The sequence below is a fragment of the Meles meles genome, chromosome 6 (assembly GCF_922984935.1).
Source record: "Meles meles chromosome 6, mMelMel3.1 paternal haplotype, whole genome shotgun sequence".
In the NCBI taxonomy this organism is placed as follows: Eukaryota; Metazoa; Chordata; class Mammalia; order Carnivora; family Mustelidae; genus Meles; species Meles meles.
The window spans coordinates 107277061-107293845 of NC_060071.1; the positions used below are offsets into that span (position 1 = coordinate 107277061).

General features: G+C 44.6%; 1 protein-coding gene across 3 annotated transcripts in view; it reads right to left on the reverse strand.

The window, feature by feature from the left end:
- Positions 1-403: 403 nt before the first annotated feature.
- ATG14 (autophagy related 14) overlaps positions 404-16785 on the reverse strand; it is a 36988-nt gene continuing 20606 nt past the window's right edge. Inside the window, exons 6-11 of one of the 3 annotated variants that reach the window (XM_046008822.1) lie at positions 13928-14157; positions 12071-12188; positions 10395-10485; positions 10231-10316; positions 3004-3334; positions 404-2891 (exon numbers count right to left, since the gene is read on the reverse strand). In XM_046008822.1, coding sequence (XP_045864778.1) covers positions 3028-3334; positions 10231-10316; positions 10395-10485; positions 12071-12188; positions 13928-14157 — 832 coding nt within the window. In that variant the 3' untranslated portion in view covers positions 404-2891; positions 3004-3027. Of the gene's footprint in view, positions 3335-10230; positions 10317-10394; positions 10486-12070; positions 12189-13927; positions 14158-16785 lie in introns of all 3 variants that reach the window. The other 2 variants (XM_046008821.1, XM_046008820.1) reach the window with 2 other exon arrangements.

The window sequence follows — 16785 nt, forward strand, 5'->3', positions numbered from 1 at the left end:
AATTAGTTCTTCCCCGCTTACCAGAGATAGACCATTACTGTTAATACCACCATAAGCTATAATTTTGGGGACTACCAGACCTTTTTCTTTACCTAGCAAAAAAATTGTTAAAAAATTACCCTACAGGGCACCTGGGTTGCTCAGTGGGTTAAGCCGCTGCCTTCGGCTCAGGTCATGATCTCGGGGTCCTGGGATCGAGTTCCACATCGGGCTCTCTGCTCAGTAGGGAGCCTGCTTCCCTCTCTCTCTCTCTCTGTCAAATAAATAAATAAAATCTTTAAAAAAAAAAATTACCCTACAATTTGTATAAATTATTCCAGAGTTAAATCTCATTTTTACTACCCTCAGTGTATCAACAGAGATGAGTAATCAGAGCTTGAAAAAGACACACATATTAGTAAAGTACTGTTAAAAGATTTATTGCAATAATACAATAAAAGTTTAGAAAACATTTGTTATGACTCAAACTGGTTTGGAAGTCACAGAGTAATGGGAAATTCCTGCAACATTACACCACAAGGAGATTCTCAGACACTGTGGTTCTTTTAAAAACAGCATGGCCCTGAATGTTCTTTCCCAAATTATTGATACGTGAATCCTGTCCACATACCCAATGTTGCCATACAGTTTTTCCCTTTAACTTACAGATGTGCAAAACTTCTCCTAGTTATATTCCATCCCAAAAAAGAAGTCTTTAACAGACATTTTAAGCAGCCTATTTGGTGCCTGTAGGTTTTTATTAGTATTACCTTGTTTCAACAAATCATTTTATATGGAAAACATGACCCAAGTTCTATGGCTTTTGTTTAAAAAAAATACCAGCTTCAGTTTTTTCAAAAGCTGTTTACATATGGTTCTGGCACCTACATGAAAGATTTTAATGAGCAGCAAAGAGAGTAGGAAAAAACAGTGGTTGAAATGTGTATTTAAGAATATTTACAGAGTGGATCCAGTGCAAAATAATGAAAACCAAAATATCTCAGCAGTGTAAGCCAGTATGTTGGTGTTCCAAACCACTAAAGGGTTTGATCATTTAACCCTAAATAAAGTGCCTCTAGTTGATATAAAAAAACAACAAAATATACTCTATCAATCCCTACTTCCTGTATCCTTTAAGTTTTGTTGACTTACTCTTTAGACAGAAGTTGTGATCTCTGGATTCTATTCTTTACTGTAATCTCACACTCATGGTTTCTTAAGCGGCCAACGGAAGAGAAACCATGGTAACTGTGCATCTTTTATAAGTCAATCTCTATCCCCAAGCCCCAAATCCGTCTTCCATCTTCTCTCAGCTTGAAACCAAACTCTTCTTGAGGGTTTGAAGTGCCTAGACAACCCTAACCTCATGGGATTTTAAGTTCATTTGGTATTTGTTCAAGTCTACGTACCCATTCCCTACGAACTTCCAACCTGGATGGTACAATGCTAGCTCAGCCGTCACGAAGCTGAGCACTGACACCAGCTACTAAGAACCCACATGGAGCAAAGCCTGTTACCTAAGTGGAAAATTCATAGAGTCAGGGAACTTGGAACTCCTGGATAGGAATAAACACCCTTCTTCTGCAACTCTACCAAACGTTAAATACACCAATAGCAAAAGCTATATAGCACCTCGGATTCGGAGGCAAAGTATCAACTATAATAATTACAAGAAGGAAAGAAGCTAGGATAGGGTAGGTCGCTGAATGATTTATCTGAGGTACGGTCATGCTAATCACACTAACAAGATATGGTAATAATGCCTGTTAGAAATTTTTCATAGGATTTCTTTTTGTAGTTGTTACATAGGAGTTTTTGCAATTATTAAAAATAAAAAACTACTTACATATTTGTACATAATGCCTCTCTACAGTTTTCTTGTGAGATTGTCACTAAGAGAATGACACGACACATTAGCTGAAAATGATCTCTTGGTGAGGGAAAATTCTGTCAGAGAAGAGTAGTATCAGCTGTGATTTGCTCTGCATTTCTTTCTGAGTGAAGGGAGTGTCCCTAGAGCAACAAGGACCTCTAAGAAAGCAAGCAGGATGGTTTTCCCTGGGAAAACATGCCACCTACTGAATCCCTTAGAAAAAAACTGGGACACCAGAAGAATGACCAGAGGCCATTTAGTTAAGTGGCTTTTAACCTGTGCCCAGGCAGGCATTTAGCTTACATAAAGGAACTACCTTAATGACGTTTCACTCAAAAAATAAGTTCAATTTCAAAATGCACATAGTATAGATGGTAGGAATTCAATAACCTAGGTAAGAATGAGTTTAATTCCTTTCAGAATATAAGAATATAGTTTTTAAATCTCCAGGCCATACTTGCAGCTGGGATTTCTTCTGTTCATGGATGTGGGTCCAAAAATAAAGACCTTCATTTCTTTGGTGTGTGGGAGAAAGAAAAACAGGAATGTCTGACAAGCTACGACAGCAGCAGCATGAGTGAAATAACTTTAAACTAGCCCTCCCCAAAAGCCCCTCCCAAACAAAACCAACATCCTTGACCTAAAAAACAAACATGACCAGATTCTAAAGAAATCAAGTATTTCAAATTGCCTGCTGGTTCTCCATACAAAACATGACGGCATAAGCATGAGCGCAAAACAGTTTTTATCTCTCAAGTCCTAATCATCGAGAGTCACTGGCTTGTGATTCAACTTCTAAAACAAAGTGTTCAGGAACAGTCTCGGCATCACAAGGACCAATGTGTCAGCCTGCCTCTGCGGGCCCAGTGGCCCATGACCAAAGGGAGCCCAGGTGAATTTTCTGCTTCAGCAGACGCACGCACACGCTCGTCTTCCACCAGCACGGGTCTGGGCAGAGGGACCCCTGACCTGGCTGTTCTAGCATAAGCGTGTGGGTCACCCCCATCGGCCATCTGATACATAGAAATGCTTGTCCTCCCTGCTTTAAAAAAAAACCAACAGTTTAACCTCTTTTTGTTCCAGGCACTGTCTTAACGGAACACACAAAGTTTACTCGAGCGTAGCGGAAGAACAACTTTCTTGACACAAACCTGGCACGCTTCGGTCCGTGCGCACTAGCGGTGTCCAGTGTAAGCCTTAAACCAGGAGGTCACCGAGGCGGCGGCGGACGAGATCATCCCGCCCGCACTGCTGCTCGCAATGGGCGGGGACACCTGGCTGCTCTGGCTCTGAGAGCCCTCCACGGGCTGGGAAGGGATATCACAGAAGCGGGGGCTCGGCAGGTTCTCCCAGTCTGTGCCCAGGTCGGTTTCCTCATCACTGACGCGCTCGTCGCCGCTCTCGTCCGATTCCCCGGCAGCGCTGGGGTCCACGAACTCCATGGACTCCTCCAGGTCAGCTCGCACTTCAAAGGGTCCCGACCTGTGCGCGCGCACAACCAGCATTGTGACAACAGTGACACAGGCCTGCCCGGACCGAGGAGGTCCAGAGCCGCCACTCCACCTGTTTCCCCAGCCTGCCCTGTACTCCCTGGTGGTCTATAATGGCGGTATTTCACCCAGATAACTGCCATGGGAGGAATGCACACCACCATGCGCCCACACTGTTCCTCCGTCCTCCGGCTCGACTGGTGGAGCTCCGGGACGCACCAAGACCAGCCGTCCTGGTCCCAGGGACGACTTCCTCTCTGAACAACTGCAGGATCCACACATCTCGGGGGGACAGTCCCGCCAACAACGGTCACTTGCTGTATAAGCTGCTGTATCACTTGGTGGCAGAAGTAATAAATGGTATAGAAAAAAAAAGTACAACTGTTCTCTGCCTTATGGAAACTCCTAATTTCTACATTCTTAGGACTCAAAAGAGCTAAGTGGCCCAGCTGTATGCATGTTAGCAGTGCTTCCTTGGACTGCTGCCAACAGCAGGCTCTGCACACATTTTCAGACATGATCGCAGTTTTTAGGGGCCCATTTATAACAGAATGAGCTATAACTATTAAGAAGATAGTCATCTGGAATAATGCATATTTCTGCACTGTACTTTAGGAGAAAACTATTCCCCAAAGGTCCCTGATGACATCATCATCTCCAAATCTAATAAGCCTTCTCAGGCCTCACCCTCTGGGACAGCTGCTGATGACTGCTGTGGGATGGTGTCAGCAAACCCCACCCAGGCCCGCTACTGCTCTTCCCTCGCCCCCTCCCGAGTGCCTGTCTGCTCCTGCCTCAGGAGAGCCCAGCTGCACTCGCTCCCGGTGGGCAGTCCTCCCACAGTCCCCTGCTCTTCTCCCAGGATTTCCCTGGAGCCAAGGCCCTCCAGCAGCCCCTTTCTCTCCACCGCTGTCCCCACGATAAGGACACATGCCTCCGATAATGACTTTGGGGGAAATGATAGGGGGTTAGCAAAAATAAAATGAGAGATATCCTAGAAAGGGTAGAGCCTGCCATTTTAGTCTGTCCAAAATTTTTCATGGCCTTAACAATGACAAAAGCCTAGCACGGGCCTCCAGTGTACCTCACCAGGCCCGCACCTTCCAACTCACTTTCCTCTGGGTCAAGTAGCCTTTGTTCCTCCAAGACAACCTTGCTTCCTGGCTGTACCAGCAATAGTAACAGCGAACATTTCTGTCCCAGGTGCTGCTTTTAGGGCTTTACCTTAAATTGGAAGATGTACCATGGGGTTTCCCCTTGGTCTCCCTTGAGCAATTTACATATCAAAAAGCCCCTCTGACCAGGGGTTCCCAAGTTCACAAGGCCTCTGTCTAGCCCAGAAGTCCTTACTTTGCAAGGGGTGAAGGCATCAAGAACCAAGAGCCTCTCCCCTCCACCCCCCTGCAGCTTTTTCAAACAAACCAACAACCGGCATCTTATCTGAGTATCCCTTTCCTGTTTCCTTAAAAAGCTCTCCTTTCAATTCATCTCTTTTCTCTCCTTCCTTCCTCACCACCCACCCCCACCTTGGTAAACAGGTCTATTCCAAAGATTTTCTTCTGATGCCTCTCCTTCCTCCTAGCTTCATGGCCTGCCAGAGCTCTCCACAAGAGGGCTAACCTCTCCGACTCATCTCAGGTTATCTAAGCCAGGCGACCCTTTAAAACAAGCCAGCTGGGCCTCCGCCCTCATGCTCCTGCCTGGTATCACCCAGTAAGTCCCCTCTCAATCCTCCGCACATGCCCCCCAGCTCAGGTCCTCTCTACAGCAGCAACTCCTCGCAGCCGGTGTCTGCTTGCAGCCAGCTGCAGCCGCCTCTTTCCTTCCTTCTTTCGTCACAGAATGTTCACACACACACACACAAATGTTCACACAAATGTTCACAGTGTAGCATCTCAGCTGGGTTCCCTCCTTCCCTAAACACAGTGCCCGCTCATTCTGTCCTTTGAGCTTTGTTGTCCAAGGGCCTCAGCACCTAGCGCCACATGAAGCCTGCCTTCCCGCTAGCTTGGAGGCATAGCCTGTTTTCTGTTTCTCTTTGATGTTGCCTTACCTACATGGCACAGGACTGCCATTGTCCCCAGACCCCCTCTCAAAAGTTTTCTCAGGAGACAGACAGGAGTGATATGGGCGGGGGGGGGGGGGCGGGGGGGGGGAGCGTGATACTCCCTCTAGGCAGAGCTCCGTGGGAAGCCACTTGGGACTCCAGTTCTCTGCTGGAATCCCACAGGGCAGAGTCTGGTGACATGCAGCAGACACTCAATGAAGTATTTCAACTGAAAAACCACTGGATGATTCCCAAAGTGGCCAGTTGGAGCAATTTTTGTTGCCCAGCATACGCTGGGCCAGACACATCACACAAAATTAGCAAAACAATTAAATCTTTTATACTTAATGTCAGCAGGGAATGAAAATTACTAATTTTCTCAAGATGCTGCAGGGCATTATTCTTATCGATTAAGGTAACAAAATGACCTTTTTGGTTTTAAAACTCTCTTTGCAAAATATTTCAAAAATATTACTGGACAGATACACAACACCAAGAATGAGCTCTTTGTAAACTACACAGTCTGGATGATAATGATATTAATGTAGGCAACATCACAGTAAAGACTGAATCCGATAAGAAAAATCAACAAGTATTAAACCCAGGGGGGAACTCTTGATGAGCACGATAACTGCATGGTCTCAAAGTGTGTCTGCACAGACTGCTGCTTAGTTGCAAGGAAGGGAAAAAAATCTAGGAATTAGACAGTGGAGAAGGTGGAAGGCTTCGTGACTGGGTGATCAAATTAACATCACCAACGAGGGACAGATGGTCATTGTGGCCCCCAGAGTGTACAGGAAACACTCCTGGCCCAGGCAGTGTTCCACCTCGAATGCTTGGATTCCTGGAATCTCACTATGAAGAAATACCAAATTCAGAAAGAAAGTTCTAGTAATACAAGGGGAAAGGCATTAATGTCGTAAAAGACAAAGTAGGCCGTGGAAATGTTCCAGATTTAAAAGAGGTTCAAGAGACATAGCAACTAAATCCAGCACCAGACTCGAGGTTGGATCATATACTGGAGGGGAAAGTGCTGTACAGGACATTAATCTGGTCCACAGACAAAACGTGCAGATGGGCAGTGGATTAAACTACTGTATCAATGTGAAATTTGCTGATGTTGGTTAAAAGGAAAATACCCCTATTTTTAGGAAATACATATACAAGTATTAAGGGGTCAAGAGCCATGATACATGCATGTAACTTACCCTCACAGGGTTCAGGAAAAAAAATGTGTGTATGTGTGTCTTTATGGAGATTATACAAATGATAAGGCAAAACAGTAACAAGGTGAGTCTGGGTAAAGATATATATGTCTTTGTACTACTTTTATTTCTTGCAATTGTGAGTATTTTTGCAAGTCTGAATTTATTTCAAAGAAGATTTATGTTGGATTCTGGATGGGATCCTCACTTCAGCTGGTCTCCATGGAAAAAGGAAGTCCCACCCAGGTTCCAATAACAGTCTCTCTACAGCCTTGACTGACTGAGGCAGGTCTGGAAGGGGACTTCTGAAGCTCTGGCTCCTGTACTCCGGCTCGCGGACCACCAGCGCCGCTGTAATGAGCCCGGCTGAGCAAGTGCGCTTCACAGACGTCACCCAGACCCTGCCCTAACTGGAGAGCTGACGCAAGGGCAAGCCGAGAAAACTTCAGACCCTCCAAAGCAATCCACCCCTAGTAAGAGAGAGCCTTTCTTTTTTTTTTTTTTTTAAGGACAACCACCAATACTGGATATCATCCATCCTTTCCATTTTTGCCTAACTGATGGGTGAAAACTGGAAAGCTGTTTTGAATTGCACTTCTTTATTCTTCACTGAGGCTGAAGACTTTTTTTTTTTTTTTTTCATTTGAATACTGATTACTTGCATTTCTTTTGTGTGAACTGCCTGGATTAATCCTTTGGCGATTTTTCTATTAGGTCTGCCTTTCTTTTACAGGTTTGAAATTTTGAGTGGTCTAGATTTTTAATCCATTGTCTGATATACAGGCTGCAAAACATACTGCTGCTTATCTTTTAACTTTCTGGTATCTGGTATTTTACCAGAGGCATTTAGAGTTTTTACACAGTAAACTATGTAACTTCTTTTCTTCATGGTTTGGGGGTTTTGTGGCTTGCATGGGAATTCCCTCCCCACCCTGTGATTATAAAACACTGTCTTTTCTCCTAGCTATTTTATAGGTTTTTTTTTTTTTTTTTAATAAAATAGGGTCTTTTCTATCATCTGGAATTTATTTTTACATACGGAATGTAGATGAGTCCAGCTTTATCCCTGTACGAATACTAACTGGCCCGTTGCTATCGATCTATTATTATCTGGTTCCACATGCTGGCCCTTGTCGTGCTATCCTCCATGCAGGGACAGGGCCAACTCTGGACTCTCTTCTCTGTGTCTAATTGCTCCACCTACTTGCATGCTAACAACACCTGGTTTAATCACCTTTATGCTACGTTTTAAAAGGGGCCAAGCCCAGCCTTTACCATTCTTTTCCAAAATTTCCTTGCAGCCTGTGCTTCTAGCTCAACTTCAGAATTAGCTTGTCAAGGTTCCATGAAATATCTGTTGAAATTCTGATCAGGTTTCCTTTTGGGGAGAAGGAGCATTTTTATACTACTAAGCCTTTCTCTCCAAGAAAATCCTGGTGTTCCCTGCCTCGGGCTTTCTTTCATCCAGGCCCACACCTCACACGCTGCCTAGCAGAAATTCAAGAAATAGATGTTGAACCATTTTTTTCAAGTTTCCTATTTTCTTTCTATGGTTTGCACATGTTTTGTAAAGATTATTCCTACATAATGTATAGTTTGTGTTGCTACGGTAAAGGGGAGCCTTTCCTCATTCCGTCATCTGACTAGCCGACAGCACACAAGCAAGCAAGCAAGCTCTCCCGGATGGACAGTTCAACCATTTACAACAATGCCAACCTAGTTTCTTTCTTCTCGGCATAAATAGACCTTACTTCTTTGTAAAACTATTCTGCTTCACCTAGGCCTCCAGAACGAAGTGAACATAGCAGCGACAACAGGCCTCCTCTTGTCCTCACTGTAGAGGAATGCTTTTATTAAACATCCACATAAGGAGCATAGTCTTTTCTGTAGGCTTAAGGTAGATATTCTTAATTAATAATCTTTTAATTTGCAACTAGTTTTCTTTAATTATTCACAGGAACTGAATTTTATTCACTGCTGTTCTGGCATCTAATCAGGTTGATCTTATGGTTTTTTGTTTTTTTTTTCTTTTTTAATCTGCTCACGTGATGAACTGGTGTGTACTGGTTAAAAGCACGAGCATCTACCACTTTGTGGAGTCTGATGCAGGATGGGACCCTCGCTCTATGCCTCTGACTGCCTCTGTGATCATGGGCACGAATTACTTGACTACATTAAGCTTCAGTTACCAGCCAGCCCCCTCTGTAAAATCAGAATAATCAGCCCACCTATGAAATATTGGTTCAGTAAATATTAGTTCTTATTATTAAGGATTAATTTCCTAATGTTGAGGGGCACCCGGGTGGCTCAGTGGGTTGAGCCTCTACCTTCAGCTTGGGTCATGATCTCAGGGTCCTGGGATCGAGTCCTGCATCAGGCTCTCTGCTCAACGGGGAGCCTGTTTCCCCCTCTCTCTCCCTGCCTCTCTGCCTACTTGTGATCCCTCTGTCAAATAAATAAATAAAATCTTTTAAAAAAACCTTCCTAATGTTGAACTCTATACAAATAAAGTACAAAGAGGATGGCAAACAAACCCACAGAAATCAACCACTAAAACTGGGGTGGATTTCTAACAGGTTCATGTGCTTTGTGAACTAATGAATGGAATTTGAGGCAAGGATCATGAACTCCCTATAAAATGGCACAAAATTCTAGATGTGTGTGTGCAGTTCCGCAGAAAGAGTGCACAGCTTTTCCACAGGGTTCTATGTCCCAGGTAAGTTACTGTTTTAGGTGGGGGCGGGGGGAGGAAGAAAATACAAGCCAGTGGCTAAGGGCAGATTCCCATGGAAAGTTCCCTGCCATAGGGAGGAAGCCAAGCACCCTGGCCGGAGTAAAGACCGCCCCCCGCCAAACCTTGGTTCCAGTTGTAAAGGCAAATGAACGATGGGAAGGGGACTCCCCAAAAGAACATTCCTGCTTTTATTTTCTTTATCCTTTTTCAAAAGTGCAAATACATTTACTAAGTCGTATCTCAGAAATGTAGGGACAGACTGCTAAGAGCATGGAAAAAGGACATGTACTCAAGAGGGGTTACCTGAATGGTTCTAAAGAAAAGCTTCCTCTAGGTTGGGCTGAGGGCCTAGAAGGATCCCACAGACCAGCCCTGGTTGGTCTTTCTTGTTACTGACTCTTGTTCTTAACCTAATAGATTTTAAACGAGTTCACCCCTGAAACTTCTAATACCCTTTATCTCCAGTTGATGGTGGCCAGAGAGACAAAAAGATGACTGGGAAGAACTATTACGGTGGGAGGAGGCATGAAAGGAAAGGCAGAGGAAAAGGAACAGACACTACAGAGCGCTAAGAAGAAAGGGACATGGAGTCCAAGAAATGGCTTCTGGTCTTCAAGTGTGGCACGAGGCGCTCCCCTCCGGGAACATTCGGGGTCTTCTATTTCATTTTAGGTGTTAAAAAAGTCTGATATTAATTTTCCGAGAAATGATTATGGAAGGACCATAAAGGCTCAAATTTGACTAGCCACTCTGCCCTTCTGTACAGGACCACATTATTTCTGTCCTTTGTGGAGACTCTGTGGATGAGGACCAGGCCCCTGGGCTCTGCCGATGCACAAAACCACTCTGCTTAGAAGTACTCACAGCACCACCACTTGGAAAAAAGCAAGAAGCATTCTTACCTGCCCAGGTGTTCAGAGCTCGGACTGACCAGGTACATTAGGTTCCTGAGAGTGTGCAGTGGTTGTAACTGATCTAAGTTTACATGCTAGAAAAAGCAAAAAACTGATTAACATTTTCAACCAAGTAACACATTAAAAATGAGCTCACAGCATATTTTCCATACCTGAGAAAAGCACAGGTAAAGAATATTTGCATTCAGTTTCTTCACTGCTCGAGTAAATTTCTGTCTACTGAGATTTTCCCCACAAAATTCACTGGAAAACAAACATACAGTTTGTAAAATTTTATCTTTCCGAGGAAATTCTATGGTAAAATGTCTATTTGGAAGAGTGTATTTTACACCACAGTTGAGTATAAAACATACCCCACATCCTTTGCTTCTTTGTAAGTTAGACTCAACAGAGACTTTCTAAGAATGAACTACTGCCCTCATGATGAGCGATTCCACCGCATCTATAAAAATTACAAATGCGTATTCCCTCTGACCAGCAATTCCACTTCTGAAAAGTTACTCAACATAAACACCCGCACACTAATGAAATGACAAATGGACAAGACTATTCTGTGAACAGAAATAGGGGACTGCTGAGATCATGGCACATTACACCGAGAAACCTCTGCTAACTATCCACTCTGTGCAGCTGGAGGCTCACAATGGCCCCACGAGGCCCACCCAATTTGTACCCCCACCTTCTTCACTGTCCTCACTCTCCCCAGGGCTTTCTCTTGGCGCCAGGGGATCCACGTGGCCTGCTCCCCCCCCTCCTTCCCTCAGGGTCACAGGTGTTCGCACACCAGCCCACTCACATACTGCAAGCCCCTGCCTCCCCGTCCCCTCTCCTCCACTCTGCTTTCGTGTCCTCCACAGGCTTCATGACCAGCGGACACACCGCTCATTGATTATCCGTCCCTCTGTTAGAATGAAGGGCCAAGAGGGCAAGGATTAGGTTTTCATCACCACTGTACCCTCTCAGTGTCCAGAAAAGGGCTCAAATATTTGTTAAACACTCAAAAAGCAAGGTGTAAAACACCCTGGCATATCTTTTGTGTTTAAAAGGGGAGAGAGATGATACTACATATTTATTTGGCTTGAAATGTAAGGATGACTGCTTAGTAGAACTGAGTACAACTTAGAACTGAGTACACTGTAAATGTTTACAATTTTTTTTTTTAAGATTTTATTCTGGGGAGCCTGGGTGGCCCAGTCAGTTAAGGATATGACTCTTGGTTTCGGCTTGCGTCATGATCTCAGGGTCATGAGACCAAGCCCCGTGTAAGACTCCCCGCTCAGGGCAGAGTCTGTTGAAAGGACTCTCTCCCTCTCCCTCTGCCCGCCCACCCCTGGCCCCTGCATGTGCAAGCTTTCTCTCAAATAAATCTTAAAAAGAAAAAAAATTCATTTTTAAGTAATCTCTGCACCCAATGTGGGGCTCAAACTCACAACCCAGAGATCAAGAGTCACACGCTCCCCCAACTGAGCCAGCCAGGCGCCCTTACATTTTTTTTGAATTCTAAGCCACATGTTTTTTACTTTATATTCACGTGTTATGATTTACCCAGTTCTTACACGTGAGTGTACCCTCTGAAGATCCTAGTTTTTCCTGCAATTACTTTTGTAAGTGGGAGGATTCTCTGTGGTCTTCTCGAAGACTTCATGTGCACTTTTAAGATAATGAAAACAAATTTGCACAATGGGCTTTGGAAATTAATCTCAACATTTCACAGTCGTTTTTCTGGCTTAGTAATACTTAAATTCCTATTTTTGGTTTAATTAGAGTAAGTACCTAATAGGAAAATGAGATTTGTGATAAAGAGACTTCGTCACCTTCGATTACTTGCCTGTTGCACAGCTTTTTGGGAAGATTTATGTCAAGTATATGAGACAAGATGTTGAGCAGCTGAGTCGCGTAGCACAAGGCGGCACTGATCGTGTAAGCGGGGTTACTGTGCTCCATGTCTGAGGCAGAGAAACAACCACACACAGCTTTAATTTCAACAAAAAATACCAGGGAACCTAGATTTTATGATCTGTAATTTTATCATTACATTGTTGATGGTTATGTTTTGCTCCTAATAGACTAATAACACGTTCCTGGCCACACATTAACATTTCATCGCTTCTGATTTTTGCAGTGTGTAATGTAACCCAAGCAAATGAGCCCAGACAGACCCAACATAAATGAAATTGAAGTCTGAACTGCTTGGACCTGATAATGTATTATTAGAACAGTAAATGCCCAACTTAAATGTCACCTCCTCAGAAAGGCCTCACCTAGGCTACACCTTTCTTGGTGACATCACTTTGTCTCACCAGCACCTAGCACCGTGCATGACAGAAAGCACATACCCGGGGCACCTGGGTGGCTCAGTGGGTTAAAGCTTCTGCCTTCGGCCCAGGTCATGGTCCTGGGGTTCTGGGATCGAGCCCCGCATTGGGCTCTCTGCTCAGCAGGGAGCCTGCTTCCCCCTTCTCTCTCTCTGCCTGCCTCTCTGCCTACTTGTGATCTCTGTCTGTCAAATAAATAAATAAAATCTTTAAAAAAAAAGAAAGAAAGCACATACTCACTATGTATTTGCTAAATGACTAACTGAACAATCTTTTCTCCACCAAAGAAAGCTACTGGAGTTTTAAAGGGTTTTTCTATTGGGTAATTTATCTCCATTTCAGGCTGCTAAAAACAAGCTCTTTACAAAGATACTACAAAAACAGGACTCTTACTGGCTAGATATACTAACTAGTGAGGTCTTTTATATAAATAAAGCAATATCAGCCCCCCAAAAGTGCAATACCTAAAACTGGATATAAAACGTGGTATATCCACATTACATACAATGGAATATGACCCAGTCATAAAAAGAATGAGATGCTAATTCATGCCACGATATGGATGAACCTTGAAAACACTACGCTATTTAAGAAAAGCCAGACACAAAAGGTCACACATTGTATGATCCCATTTCTAGGAAATATCCAAAATAGATACCTTTAGAACTACAGAAAACAAAATTATGGATCTTCCTTGACTTAGGATAGAGTTATGTCCCGATAAACCCATTGTAAACTGGAAATATCCTAAGCTGAAAATGCATTTAAGGCACCTAAACAACTAACACCATAGCTTCACTCGGCCTGCCTGACCCAGGCCCAGAACACTGACGTTGGCCTACAGCTGGGCAAAGTCATTGACTTATAATAACGTGCTGGACATCTCACGCAATGCACTGCATGCTGTACTGAAAGTGAAACATGAAGCAGTTATCAGTGTCTCTTCTGGCTGTGGACCCTCACAGCTGCAAAGCTGCCTGGGGGCCTCGGAGGCTTGGCACCCTGGGAGTACACATGCACAGCACTAGCCCAGGAAATGATCCAAATTCAAAGTTCAAAGTGTGATCTCTACTGAACATGGATCACTTTTGCATCATCATAAAATCAAAAAATTGTAAGCTGAACCATCATAAGTTGCTCTCATCTGTCGGGGCTGCCCAGGGCGGGGAGCAGAGGGCACAGGGGCATGACAGCTCCAGGCCCTGGAGCTCCTGTCTGGGGTGATGCCAGTGCTCCGGGTACCGACACACAACACGGCGAATGGTTCATGCCGCGGGATTGTTCACTTTATAGCATCTTGTTACGTAAATTTTACCTCAATTAAAAACCATACGTACTTCTAAGTTTTCAAAGACTATTCTGATTCTCACCAGGCCCCTGCGTGGTTTTCTTCTCTTCCACCCAATTGTAGTAGGCAGAGTAGTCCCCGTTGTTGGGAAGGCTAATCCAAGGCCCTGTGATGCTAATGCTGGTGTCCCCGTTGTGATCGTCACAGACCCATCTTCCCGAGAGGTAAGTCGTCCTCCGGGCTTCAGCAAGCTTGCTCACGGTGCTGGAGGTCATGGCACTGTCGCTCTCCGAGGACACATCTGCGGGATCTCTGAAAATCAGAACACACATACAGATTTCAAGGGAACAGGTTTTAAAGAGCATGCAAGATACCTGCCTGACCAGCAGAACCCTGAAAGACGCACACGCGAGGACAGGAGTTTAACTGGAATATACAGAGGTAAGTAACTCTGTCAGAGATGAAGCTGAAACCGCTGTGGCACAGAAGGCCACACCGATGTGAGAGGGTGGCACCTGCCGCCTCCCTATCAGGTTCTCGAACTGTTTGGTCTCACGCTTACACACTTGCAATTTTTGGAGAACCCCAAAGAGCTTCTGTGAATGGGCAGATTATTGATATTTGCCTGTATTAGAAATGTGAGAAAATTTTAAATGATTCATTCATTTGGAAATAATAAACCTATCACATGTTAACACAGCATATTTTTATGAAAACAACAAAAAAAAACCGCTGTACTTTTCAAAACAAGAAAATTAGTGAAGAGTTGCTTTGTTAACCACTGAAACACACAGCAAAACACAGCACTGGTCAAGACTTCTGAAAATCTCTTTCACACCCAAGTCTTGCAGTAGTTCTTTCAAGTAAAAATCGTGTCCCATGCACACACCAGCTCGTCCCGCCTGCAACTCACTCGAGTGCTTTTTGGTAAGCTGGCTGCGGCGCTTCAGAACGTTGCAAAGGAGATTCTGCCCACTTCCCATTTCATCGTGTGGTCTAGTAAAACGATGTGTGCACAAGGATCAGACTTAATAAAATTTAAAGATTTTTTTTTTAATTTATTTAACAGAGATCCCAATTAGGCAGAGAGGCAGGCAGAGAGAGAGGAAGAGAAGCAGGCTTCCCGCTGAGCGGAGAGCCCGATGCGGGGCTTGATCCCAGGATCCCGGGATCATGACCCGAGCCGAAGGCAGAGGCTTTTACCCACTGAGCCACCCTGGTGCCCCCAGACCTAATAAAATTTAAACAAAAATATGATTTCCACTGCTTCATCAAGAGCGTCCTTGATATGAAATCTTTTTCCTCAGAAAATGCAAGTACACGGTAGAATACGACGACAGGTGACACAGCTGGTGTCACTGCTCAGACAGGTCAAGGCAGCAGTTTTGACCCACGATGGCTTCTGAGCCATCAGTGCAAATGTCTGCACCATGGAAAAGGGAAATGCAGTGTTACTATCCACACAGAAACACCTGTGACAGCGTGGATGGCACTCTGAACTGAGGGCTGGGAGAGTGGGAAGGAGCAAGAAGTCAGCACGCCCCACTAGGGGCAGGGGGACAGCGTGTGCTCGGTGGCGGTGCAGAGACAAGACGATCCCTGCCATTGGGTTGGTGTCAGTGTAGGAAAAGTAGGTGGGAAAGGGGCAGACTGGGGAGGGTGTCTGCGCTGCACTAAGATGAGGTTCTGTTCTCAATCCTTTCTCCTCCAGCCACCCCGTGCCTGTGGGGCGAGGGCCCTGGCAGTCACAGGGAGGGGAGCGGGGCACTACGGCCAGCTCCGAGCGGCACTTCTGCTTCTTCTTTCTTCCATGTAACAAGTCTGAGAAATGTGAATGAACAAGAAACCTTTTTACAGGAGTAACTTCAAAACTATGGGCTTTAAAAAAGTACCAGCATATAGCATCATATACTGCTATAAAAGATTTAACAGCACAGAGAGGAAAAAGTTTTTCTCCAAGTTTTCTCTTCTGCAAGTTCGCATTCAGCTGTCAGTCTCCCTGGTCTCCTCAGATATGAGACGGCGTCTTAAGACCGTGTCTTTGTTTACTGTATTTTAACACTGATACCTTAGTCCATCAGAATCTAATTTAGCACTGGGGCTGCCTGGCCAGCTCAGTTGGAAGAACACAAGACTCTTGATCTTGGGGTCAGGAGTTTGAACCCTATGGGTGTAGAGATTACTGAAAAAATAAAATAAACTTAAAAGAAAAAAGATTCTAATTTAGCATAATGTTTCTGTTTTATGAACTTTTTCCCCCCCAAAGGCCTGGTCACCTGTTTTTACACCAGTCTTTGGATACCCTAACTTCTCCCCACTGACCCAAAAGGCTACGTTGGAGTCTATTTCTGAACTTCCTATTCTGCTCTATTTTGAATCTGTCTTTTTATTTTTATATTTGCCTACTATTACTAATGAAAAATTACTTGGTAGAGAGCAGGGTTTCAAGCCAGAAGAACAATGAGACCTCTAGGCTTTTAGGAAGTTAACTCTGGCAGAGGCCGAAAGGACACAGTGAAGTAGCAGGAGCAGGCAAAGTAATGGTCCTCACGAGTCACAGTTCGCCAGCCAGCCGGGGAGGGATGCTGAGCAGTGAGGGCAACCAAAAGAGACAGGAAAATCCTCAACTGGAACAACCTGGTGGTTAGTGAGAAAGCAAATGGAACTCCTCCGTAGCAGTTTTGAAACATCATCAATAATCGTCTGGGGAAGTTTAAAAAAAAAAAAAAGTATTACGAGATAGGCTGGGGGCTGAAGGTGTGCCCTCTGGAACCTGTATTTTTCAAAAGTTCCCGAGTGAGGGGCGCCTGGGTGGCCCAGCGGGTTAAAACCTCTGCCTTCAGCTCAGGTCATGGTCCCAGGGTCCTGGGATGGAGCCCCACATCGGACTTTCTGCTCAGCAGGGAGCCTGCTTCCTCCTCTCTCTCCACCTGCCTCTCT